Source organism: Drosophila arizonae, chromosome 4 (assembly GCF_054131065.1).
Source record: "Drosophila arizonae isolate 15081-1271.41 chromosome 4, UAZ_ARI_1.0, whole genome shotgun sequence".
Classification (NCBI taxonomy): domain Eukaryota; kingdom Metazoa; phylum Arthropoda; class Insecta; order Diptera; family Drosophilidae; genus Drosophila; species Drosophila arizonae.
Genome location: NC_142924.1, coordinates 19,846,267 through 19,857,433, shown reverse-complemented (window position 1 = coordinate 19,857,433; position 11,167 = coordinate 19,846,267). Strand labels below are relative to the sequence as shown.

At 43.7% G+C, this 11,167-nt stretch overlaps 3 protein-coding genes across 8 annotated transcripts in view; all 3 read right to left on the bottom strand.

Annotated features, from left to right (window-relative positions):
- Window positions 1–81: 81 nt before the first annotated feature.
- Window positions 82–1,300, bottom strand: LOC108613849 (phosducin-like protein 1). The gene has a single exon (XM_018007603.2). It carries the CDS (start codon window positions 1,184–1,186, stop codon window positions 338–340), a length of 849 nt encoding a protein of 282 aa, XP_017863092.1. The 5' UTR covers window positions 1,187–1,300; the 3' UTR covers window positions 82–337.
- Window positions 1,301–1,361: 61 nt separating this feature from the next.
- LOC108613844 (uncharacterized) lies at window positions 1,362–6,063 on the bottom strand. The gene is made up of 5 exons (XM_018007598.2): window positions 3,356–6,063; window positions 2,544–3,285; window positions 2,149–2,393; window positions 1,929–2,094; window positions 1,362–1,867 (listed from the first exon to the last, which is right to left on the bottom strand). Exons 1-5 carry the CDS (start codon window positions 3,419–3,421, stop codon window positions 1,389–1,391), a joined length of 1,698 nt encoding a protein of 565 aa, XP_017863087.1. The 5' UTR covers window positions 3,422–6,063; the 3' UTR covers window positions 1,362–1,388.
- Window positions 6,064–6,197: 134 nt separating this feature from the next.
- The window catches only part of comm3 (protein commissureless 3), a 38,814-nt gene continuing 33,844 nt past the window's right edge, over window positions 6,198–11,167 (bottom strand). For all 6 annotated transcript variants that reach the window (XM_089467130.1, XM_089467126.1, XM_089467128.1 and 3 more), the window contains one exon: window positions 6,198–7,028. In XM_089467130.1, coding sequence (XP_089323256.1) covers window positions 6,310–7,028 — 719 coding nt within the window. In that variant the 3' untranslated portion in view covers window positions 6,198–6,309. The remainder of the gene's footprint in view (window positions 7,029–11,167) is intronic.

Genomic DNA, 11,167 nt, shown 5'->3' with positions numbered 1-11,167 from the left:
GCGAATGCATTTCGAATATATTTTTAAACAAATTTGACTTCATTTGTATATATAAACACACATATATATAAAGAACAAAAATAAATTGACATTCTGCGTTTCTTTTTTTCATAACAAAAAACCGAAAAAGTTGCATAGAAATTGTATACAAAACTTCTTCAAGATAAAATGTAACCAATTATTGAAATGGGAAAAATAAATAACTAAATTGAAACATTTGAGACCTGAAGAAACTAACTGAAAACTTAAGTGTGATCTGCTTAAATGCGAGACTTTCGAACACATTAATTGGTCAGCTCTTTTAGCTTATATCCTATAAAATTCACAATCTGTGGACTTAATTGTACAAGGCTCTATCGACTATGATGCCATGCTCGATGAGGAAACTCTCCACATCGGAGGCGAAGAAGTCGTCGCTCAGATCGTCGGTCAGCCGCACAAAGTTGCCAATTAGCGCCTGTGCCTTGTACACTAATAGAGCGGGGAGGCCCTTGGTGCGAAAGTCACGACTCATGCCCGCCACAGAGCTGCAGATCTTGGCAAACTTTATGGAAGGATAGTCGCTGGCTAGCGTGTCTAAGCAGCTGTTGAGCGTGGCGCAGGCCGATTGACTGCGCTCGTATATGTGTATTATAATGGTCGTGTGCTTATTCTCCTCTTCCACACAGGAGAGAAACTCCTCGTGGGTGCTGAGCTGCAGCACCTTGCCGAACTGCTGATGGTGGCCTGTTTGGCGCAGCATTTCGGCCATGCGCTGCTTTTGATATTGCTGCAGAAAATCTTCGCTCATCAATTCTGCAAATTCTGCGTCCAGTTCCTCTTGGCGTTTGCGTTCCTCGTCCTCGGCAGATGTTGTAGTCGTCATGCTGAGCTTTTTAGCCAAAGCCAAGCGCTGGCGTTCGGTTTCTTCACGGCGCTCGGCTTCGAGTTGCTTGAAACGCTGCCAGTCCTGCACAACTCCCTTGGGTCCGGTATTGGTCGAGCCTTGCTGGCGAAAACCGCCCGGTGGTGCTGCATTAGGATCCGTGTTGATTGTCAATCCGGAGCTAGCAGACCCTTTGCTACCGCGAGCACCCTGTTCGTCGTCGCAGTCGCCGTCGCCGTCGTCGCCATTGTCTTCGCCTTCGCTGCTACTGCAGTAGTACTCTAGCTTTTCACCTAATAACTTGTCCTCTAATGTGGCCATGATTGTTTTTTAATTTATATTTTTCTAATTTAATTATAGAAAATTTATCAAAAGCACTCAATCCGAAGTATACAAAAGTATCGATAAGTTTGCAGCAACAGCTGATTGTGTGGTCGAATTTGGTGAATGGCAATTATGCCAAAAAGCTATCGCAAATCTAAATGGAAACATATCGTTTAAGTTGGTGCGAAAATTTCAAAAGTTAATGCTTTATTTTGTGTGTGATACGAATTATATTAAATATTTTCTGTAGCTTATCGGGCACTTCAAACTGGTCAATTATCTGCTCCATGCTATTGAAGTCGGCCTTTTCCAATTCATCGCATGAATCATCATCACTGCAGGCAGGATCCGATAGTGTCAAACGCTCAGCAAAGGACACAATGCCGCACCAGGCGCGAAAATCCAAAATTCCGTTGCCATCCTCCTTATAGTCCAAATGATTAAGTGTATTTTGTACATTTTTCTCATTGCCATGAAACTCTAATACATCCTCCAGGGCCTGCGGCAGACTACGCCAGACCATTGTGCGCTCTTTGTACTCAATGAGAGTCGCATCATCCGTTTCCGCTTCCGGTTCTTCGCAACGGTTTAAATATTTGAGGAAAACGCGTTTATAGAGCTGTTTGCGTTGCTGCGAGACCCAAACATACTTGCTGAGGTAGTCCCATGGAGTCATGTCTGCAAGAATTGAATATTACATTAAAATTTATATTCCATCAATGCTCTATTAGGTACAAACTCTTTAGCATGGCTAAGTCCATGGGTACATCGAAACGTGTCGCGGACTTGGAGAATTTTCGTGGCATTTTGGAATTCGTACCAACAGTTGTTTTGTCTACTTCTTCAACCGTCTTGTGCACTGGTTTGGGTATGTATTTAATGGCCTCGCGCAGTGCACGGTTTAGCTGCAGCAAAAGTTATTAAAAAGGAGCTGGGATTCTCAACCTATATTAACATACATATCTGCCAAAGGTGTTCTCTATTAGATCTACTGTTAGATCCGTTTTAAGTGCCTGAAAGGCCTCATCGGTTAGGAAGCTGCCTTTGAGCAAAATGGGCTCCCGCTCCACCTCGCGTCGATCCTTGGGCAGTAGGCCAGTCGCGTTGGGTATTAAGCTGGGTCTGGTGCTGGCATTCAGTGAATCGGGTCCCAATGCAGCCACCTGAGTCTCTGGATCCTCGCTTAGGTGAAATGTTGTGGTGGCTAAGAGTATGAATAAGAGTTGAATAATAATTTATGTATTTAGGATTAGAAATATGGGACAGCAAAAGCTTTATGAAATTTGAAGTTCCTATCTGAAATTAGAGCCAGTTTCCTGAATGTAGTTCCTGGTTATCTATGTGATTTACGCACCCGGCGTTGGCTTTAGCCTTTTACGCTTCTTGCCCCGTCGCGCGTCGTCGTCGCTCATGTCGTGCTCATTGATGCAAATCTTGTGTGGCTTCGGTTCCAGCTCCGCATGCTGATCATCTCCAGGTGAGAGGTTCGCCGTGGCTAGCGAAGATTTAGGTCTTTGCTCATTGGACTGCTGGTGGCGTGGCTTCTTGTCCTCGTTGGCGCCCGCGCTCTTTGGCTTCTTGCCCTCCTCGATGCCGCTTTGTGTCAGCTCCGAGCTGGGCTTCCAGTAGAGCGTCTCCTGCGAGTGTGTCCGTCGCAGATCCAATATGATCTTCTTGCGCTGAATGTTCTCGTGCTTGCCCCACTCCGGCGTGATGCAGCGCCGATAGAAAGAGCCGGCACTGGTGCGCGTATGGATGCTGGTCACTGTTGGAGTCGGTGTCATGGGCCGGGAATCGGTTTCAGCATAGCGCCGAAACAAATCCTCGGGTATATTGTCCGCTTCGTGCGGCTGTAACTGCTGCTCCAGTGGCTTCTCCTTGGCCGCGTGCGTCACACACTTGCCCTCAATGGCCAGCGATGTTTTCAGCTGGTTGATGACATCCTTCACGGCCGGCGGCGCTGGATGGTTGCAGAGCACGGAACAGCCCTTGGCGAATGGATTGAATAGTCCACCAAACGGACGCAGCGATAGTGGCATCGGCTGTGCCTCGAATTTCAACGGCATCCGCGAATCGTCGGCATGGTGATTTTTCCTCTGTGGATGCATACGCTCACGTTAGACGAACATCTACACAGCATATTCTAGCAGACGCCTGTTCCTTTACCTTTCTCACATATTTGATATGCCGCTTCGGCGTAGGCACCAGCCCGCTGCGTGTGGTGCCGCTCATCGTTCACAGAAAACTATTGCGAAAAGACACCAAAGCCCTCGGCGCTTCATAAACAAACCGAAATCGTTGCCATGGCATGCGCCAAGCCAGAGTTTCGTTCTGTTATATGGATAGCTGGCAGTTCTATTCCCCCCTATGCGGTGTCAGATACATGTGCAATGTTTCATTTTTTCTTTTTACGCCTAGAGCCGTGTCAGTTTGATATGTGTTCAATCTGAAAGCTAACCACGGCAAGCTGTAAGAGAGGAAAGCAAATTGCAGTTTTTGGATATACCTATTTCTTAGCATTTCGACTTTTGATTTGTACCCTATATATTTCTGGTTTAGCTAGGGAGGATTGGTAGTTAAAATAAGAGAATAGTCTAAAATGAAGTTCTAGACATATAAGATTAAAAAAATGTTGGCAGTCCTATCCCCTTATCCCATGTCAGCTATCTATATAATATGTATTCTTGAAATACCATTATTTATCTATTTCAATTCCCAATGTACTACAGTTCAAATTCGCTTTCTATATTACTATGAATATTAAAGCATAAATAAATCAGATCACTAAAGGTTTCATATTTTAAAGCTGTTCAAGCTTCAACCTCTTGATGATTTTACTCATTCTTAAGTTATTTAAAATTCCTTAACTCAAGTGTAGACTCGAACAATTTAGGCTTCCACTAATTAAATCCCATTCAGTGAATTCCCAAAAGAAAACAAGTAAGAACGTTGCAGTCGGGCGTTACCGACTGCGGAATACTCATTCACATCCCATCAACAATTTAGTAGTTAAGTTTCGTTCTAATACTGTAGAATATACAGGTTTTTCCGATTTGCCACGCCCCAACTGGGCGTAGACACCTCATTTTTGGTCAGTTTTTAGAAAGAGATAACGTTACCCTAACTGCAAAGTTTAAATGCTTACCCTAAAAAAATGTGAAAATTACAGGGTATTTTTCGATATGCCACGCCCCTAAAGAGGCGTAAAAATTATTTTTGGTGCATCGATAGAGGAGGCCACCAGTAACTCAACTATCCAAATTTGAAGCTTCTAGCTATTATACTTTAGGAGATATAAACTTTTGCGGTTTGCCACGCCCCCTGTGGGCGGACATATATTCGACAAAACTTTTTGGTCTTGGGTGATCAGTCCGAGTATATATACAAAATTTGAGATCTCTGGCATCAATAGTGTCCAAAATATAGGAAAATTTAAAAAATCACTATATCTTCAGGTCCGATTTGCCACGCCCCCAACGGGCGTACACTTATAATTTATCTTCAGACTTTATAGAATCATACCATTAGCTGACGTGCAAAATTTCAGCATTCTAGGTTTACAACTTTAGGAGATACAGTTTTATCCGATTTGCCACGCCCCCAATGGGCGTAGATATATCCGCCATAGCTCGTGATCTTGGGTGGTCAACGCGGACCTACATACCAAGTTTCAGCTTTCTAGCTCTTCAACAAACATGATTTCTGGTATATCGGAAAATGCATTTTCCGATTTGCCACGCCCCTAGTAGGCGGATCGGGAAAATTTTAACACTTTATAAATCGGAGATATACACGAATATGTGTTCCAAATTTCAAGTCTCTAGCTTCAATAGCGCCGAAATAGATTGCGTTCATACGGACAGACGGACAGACGGACGGACGGACAGACGGACAGACGGACAGACGGACGGACAGCAAGACGGACATTGCACAAAACCAATATACTGATTCACTTTCGTGAATGAGTATAACAAGTAAGAACGTTGCAGTCGGGCGTTACCGACTGCGGAATACTCATTCACATCCCATCAACAATTTAGTAGTTAAGTTTCGTTCTAATACTGTAGAATATACAGGTTTTTCCGATTTGCCACGCCCCAACTGGGCGTAGACACCTCATTTTTGGTCAGTTTTTAGAAAGAGATAACGTTACCCTAACTGCAAAGTTTGAATGCTTACCCTAAAAAAATGTGAAAATTACAGGGTATTTTTCGATATGCCACGCCCCTAAAGAGGCGTAAAAATTATTTTTGGTGCATCGATAGAGGAGGCCACCAGTAACTCAACTATCCAAATTTGAAGCTTCTAGCTATTATACTTTAGGAGATATAAACTTTTGCGGTTTGCCACGCCCCCTGTGGGCGGACATATATTCGACAAAACTTTTTGGTCTTGGGTGATCAGTCCGAGTATATATACAAAATTTGAGATCTCTGGCATCAATAGTGTCCAAAATATAGGAGAATTTAAAAAATCACTATATCTTCAGGTCCGATTTGCCACGCCCCCAACGGGCGTACACTTATAATTTATCTTCAGACTTTATAGAATCATACCATTAGCTGACGTGCAAAATTTCAGCATTCTAGGTTTACAACTTTAGGAGATACAGTTTTATCCGATTTGCCACGCCCCCAATGGGCGTAGATATATCCGCCATAGCTCGTGATCTTGGGTGGTCAACGCGGACCTACATACCAAGTTTCAGCTTTCTAGCTCTTCAACAAACATGATTTCTGGTATATCGGAAAATGCATTTTCCGATTTGCCACGCCCCTAGTAGGCGGATCGGGAAAATTTTAACACTTTATAAATCGGAGATATACACGAATATGTGTTCCAAATTTCAAGTCTCTAGCTTCAATAGCGCCGAAATAGATTGCGTTCATACGGACAGACGGACAGACGGACGGACGGACAGACGGACAGACGGACGGACAGCAAGACGGACATTGCACAAAACCAATATACTGATTCACTTTCGTGAATGAGTATAATCATGGGCACATTTGATTACAACATTTGTATAAACACTTTATTATTCCATATATCAGTTGTTGTCGCTTATAACTAAAAATTAAGTAATTGAAATTTGAGCGTTTGGCATTCGGAGCTGCTCCTTAGTACAAGGAGCCACGATGATGCAAATGCCTCAAGCGCTGATCCAGCAGCTGGCGTTCACTGGACAGCGACACCGAGGAGGAGGTTCGATGTATGGGCGGCAGCACCTCGGTGCCAGTGGCGATCGTGACATTGGGCATCGTTGTCTCAATGGGGCCGAGGCCGGCGGTGTTCCCCACAGCGCGGGAGCGCAGCAAGTGATTGCGCAACGTGGAGCGGGAGCGGCGGCGTAGCGAGTTGTTGAATGAGATCTGCAACGAGAGGCGTTTCTCGGAGAGCGAGGCCAAATGCTCCGGCGACAGCTCAATTACCTGCGAGCTGAGCTGCGAGCCACTGGCGCTGGCCGCCACCATGGCAGCTGCCGTGGCGGCACTGTAGCTGGGCAGCGAGCCAGTGGGCGAGGAGCCGCCACAATTGCAGGTGATGGAGGTAATTGAAATGTTATCTGCATTGACATCGCTAGCCGTAGTCTCCACCAAGCTATAGGAAACGGCTGGCTCCTTGGCCCCACCGGCTTCATTGCTGGCGCTTTCGAAGATCTTGATGACGGGCACAAAGGAGGGAGTTAGTATGATACCCGCTTTACGGAACTCCTCGAGTGCATCATCGTAGGTGGGCAAGCCAGAGACAATGGTGTAGGAGGGCAGAGATTCGGCTTCGTACTCAGGCGGGCAATGGCGGCAGACTTCAATGGTGGCATCGCCATGATTGGCTCGATCTGAAAAAAGAAGAAGAAAGAAATGAAATAAACATAATCCAGCTGACCTGCTAATGCCCTGAAGTGGAATGATATATAGAGATGGATATCTGTAAATGGAAGGCCAGTTGCTTCCCCTACTTCCAGTTTTATTTAACTCTCAGCTCGCTGCCGGAACTGGCAGCAAAAAGACAAAAGCAATCCGAATTGCCAAATCAATTCCGATGTACCTTTGGGACTATGCAATGCCTCCCATCTCCAGGCACTCTTAGTAGTGGCTGGGGTGGGGGGACCGGCATTTACATTAATGAAATTTTTATGTTGGAATGTCGCAACGTTTTGTTAAAAGCTACTAAAAACTGCTGCCACCGGAAATGTGCAACCTGCGTCCAACCCTTAAAAGTAGGCAACACAATTTTTATTGCAATTGCCCTGTTCTACAATGTGTGGGGAAATGCCCAATGTCCCACCTCCCCCCACATAGAGGTGAGTCAGCAAGCCAGCCACCGGGAGAACTACAGAGGAAACTGTTGATGCGGCAAGCGTTTAGAGACGTGCTACACGATTTTGAAGATTAGCCGCATGCTGCGTGGCTTTAAAAAACACACGAAAATGGCGCACGCTTCGATTCACACCCTTTTGTGTGGGTGGAAATTCAGAAGCTTGCCGGCTGGGGTGTGGTACCGGAAAAACCAGGAGCGTTTTCACACCCACATGAACGGACGTTCATTTTTTATGCAACGCTTTGTAAGCTTACGAAATTAAATTGATGATGCACACAGGGCACAGGACGAGCAGACAAAATGGAAACTCATTGTCATTTGTGTGTAGGCAGTGGGCGTGTGGGGGCGGGGGACGGGGCCCTAAGGGTAGTTCAACCATATGGCAAAACCCCACTTTGACTCTGTAAAGCTGCTCAGTTGTGGAAGCAGCTTAGCAAGCTTAAGACTTTATGTAATTTTCAATTGACTTTTGTTTAATTGCGGTAAATCAGCTTCATTTGCTGATATATCGATGGTACATGCATACATATGTAACGATCGATGTTTCTGTGTGCCAAGAGAATCGATGAGTGTGATGGAGCAGCGACTGCCCATGTAATTTACCTAATTAAACTAATCTGTCATGTCATACTTTCTACTTAGCATTGATCTTCTTTGATTTTTCCAAACAATGAGTCTGCCTGCATTTAAATTATCTGAGACCGCACAACTTACTCGATGATTTACTTAACATTGATCTGCTTTGTTTTTGCGTACAGAGCAATCGATAGTTGCGATAAGACGGTTACTGCTCATAACTAATTTCCATCAGTCCGGCAGCATTTTCTCTACTTAAAACGTCGCTGCTTAAAGTCTCAGTGCTAAAGCTGCATCAAATATTAAATTATGAGATGGATGGAGGGCCACTTAAAAGCTTCATTTGATGAACTGTCTGTCGCCATAAGCCCCAAGGATATACGCATTTCAATTCCCCAAGCGCAGCTTAGCACCACAATAAAATGAAGTGCAGCAGTAAAACGAATGAAACGGTATATGTATATGTATACAATATATATACATACATATATAAAGAAGAAGGCACAAAGTGTAAGTGCGTTGTGCATAAAGTATGCGCCGCAAGTTATAAGCCAAAAGCAAAATGGACACCAAAAACCTCACTAGTCAATATGCTAAAGGTCATGAAGAACCCAAACAGAAATAACTAGGACGCAGTGGTAGCAGCGCCGGCTTAGAGCAAGAACAGAGAAGCAAAAAGCATAACCTAAGGCAGGCTAAAGATATTTGGGCGTTCACGAAAAAGTTAAACACAGTTTATGTTAAGGGGGGCTATGCGTTGGTGCTTCTATCTTCTTCTTCTCTTCGTTCTTTCTTTCTTTTTTTTTTGAGGATTTGGGCGCCAATAGCGAAGGAAAAAAGAAAACAAACGACTCAGCCCAAAGCAGCCAAAAATGACGTGCCCAGTAGGAAGGTTTGGCGAATGTCGGCAAGACCCTGAGCCCTCCACCGCCCGGCAGGCATAACCAAGAATAACAACAGCCCCATTGAACGGGAGGATAAGGTCTCGTTGTGTGATGCTCGCCAGGCACGTAAGCAGTTGCTGCCCCTGCGGTAGCGTCCCCAGCCCCCCCACTCATCAAAGTAAGGGCGCACAAAAAGAAAACAGCAGAAGCCACAGTTTTGGATGCTGCTGCTGTCGTTCGCTTGTACGTTGTCCTTTGTCCTTGGGGTTGGTAAACACGGCACCAAATTGCCGTTTAAATTTCTCCCTTTGTGTGGGGCATGGGCGGCCTTGAAACATTATTTTGACTACTGTTAGTTGCTTGCCTCCAAAAATACCTCGACGCCCTGCTCCAAGGTCCCCTTTGGCGGCTCTGCTTCAACTTTATATTTGAAGTTGTGGCAGTCAGACAATGTCTGGAGAATTATCCGGTAGGCGTTAACTGCAACCAATACCTCCCAGTGGAGTCTGATTCTCGTCAAGCACTTGAGACGCCCAAAGGTTTATGCGTCTGGCCTAACGGTAAGAGGATTTCGCTTAACTAATTAAACTTGTTCCCAGGTATATGCAAATATTTTTTGTTTTCGGTCCACTCTCAACATGTTTTTCGAGTCTACTTCTGAGCAAATTGCATGTTTTTCTTTGGCTGCGGCGTTGTGGAAACAAGAAAAATGATTATGAACATGTTAGCATGGCTGCGCAGAACATGAGAACAGGACAAGAATGCTGTGTGTGGTTCGATCGTAAGGACTTCTAGATGAGCTACAAAATGAATTTCAGGCAAGAACTGTACGAAATAATATATTTAATCAGTGAGTTATTTTAGAAATAGATATATCAACCTTTAACTAACCCAAGCAATCCTCCACTATTTTAGTTTAGTCAAACTCCTTATAGTTTTACGTAGCGCATTAAAACTAACTGCGAAATTATTAGGAAAGTAACCCATCCATCTCCGAGACCTTTTGGTGGGGGCGCTAGCCGCCGACTTCACCGTGCACAGGCGAAAACAAAAAATGAAGAAAAATTGCGGCATGTCAGTTAGAGGCACAACAACAATAAAAAGGGACAAAACAGACAACATGAAGAAGACATTGCCAGAGCAGCGAACACGCGCCAAAAGCATTCAACAACAACATTAACAACGAAGGGGAAGGAGGAGCCCAGCATCGGCATCAGCATCTGTGGCGTCCAGGACGAAAATGTAATAAGTGTGTCTATTTGTTCGCAAATATTTCATTTCCCGTGCCTTTATTTCACTTCACCGGCGCAAAGACGCCGCGCACACAATGCGTTTATAGCTTAGAAAAATGAGCGAATCACGAACACGAAACCCCAAAAACTTAATTTAACTTTATGATAACAATGGCCAAGATATTAGGCGACAGTGTTTTCACATCTGATTATCTTCTTGCTTGGGTCAGGTAAACTGAAAAGCTAATAACGTTGATGAAGCTGTTTGCTTTATAAGTTAATTAATTATTGCTTTATATTAGATATATTTTGTTTAGATTGCACGAAAAGAAGAACAGATGTCTGTGCCAATTAATTATAGCTTAAGTTAGTTAGGTACAGGTATTCGCATTGTATTATATAATTATGTGTGAAATCAGGTTTCTTTCTTTAAATTTACTGAATACACAGAACTCATAAAAAATGTCAATAGTCATTTGAATTTAACGCTTCTCTGTTAAATTGCAAATATGATCGTTTTGATTTCAGATCCTGTTAAGAGCCTGTAATGTTAGCAAACAGGTGCGTTTAAATTCATCGATACCTTTAGCTTTTAAATAAAATTGATTAAAGTGCATCTCAAACTGCAACAATTTAACTGTATAAGTATTATATTTTAAAGGTCATGGCACACGGTTTAGGACATTCAACTAATTTTAACTTAAATATAAAGAATTTAATTTATATATACAAAAAATGGAAGTGATTTGATATTGTTGTTTATTTTTAATTTAAGTTGAAAGCATTTGACTTATAATGCCGCATAGGCATTTGGAGTAATTTATGCAGTGCACCGCGCACATGTTGCCACAGCGTTAAATGTTATTAAAAACAATATAAACAACTTGCCAATGGAAGGGGGTCGGGCCCGGGCCAGGGTTTTTAGAGGGGTTCCGGCCGGAGTCGTCGTAGCACGTTGTTTATGT

Bases quoted from the DNA above. Each gene is read 5' to 3' on its own strand.
- LOC108613849 (XM_018007603.2), bottom strand. From the start codon at position 1,186: ATGGCCACATTAGAGGACAAGTTATTAGGTGAAAAGCTAGAGTACTAC.
- LOC108613844 (XM_018007598.2), bottom strand. From the start codon at position 3,421: ATGAGCGGCACCACACGCAGCGGGCTGGTGCCTACGCCGAAGCGGCAT. The intron at 2,394-2,543 runs GTGCGTAAATCA...TCATACTCTTAG, and splicing joins AAGGCTAAAGCCAACGCCGG to CCACCACAACATTTCACCTA. The intron at 2,095-2,148 runs GTATGTTAATAT...CTTTTGCTGCAG, and splicing joins AGAACACCTTTGGCAGATAT to CTAAACCGTGCACTGCGCGA.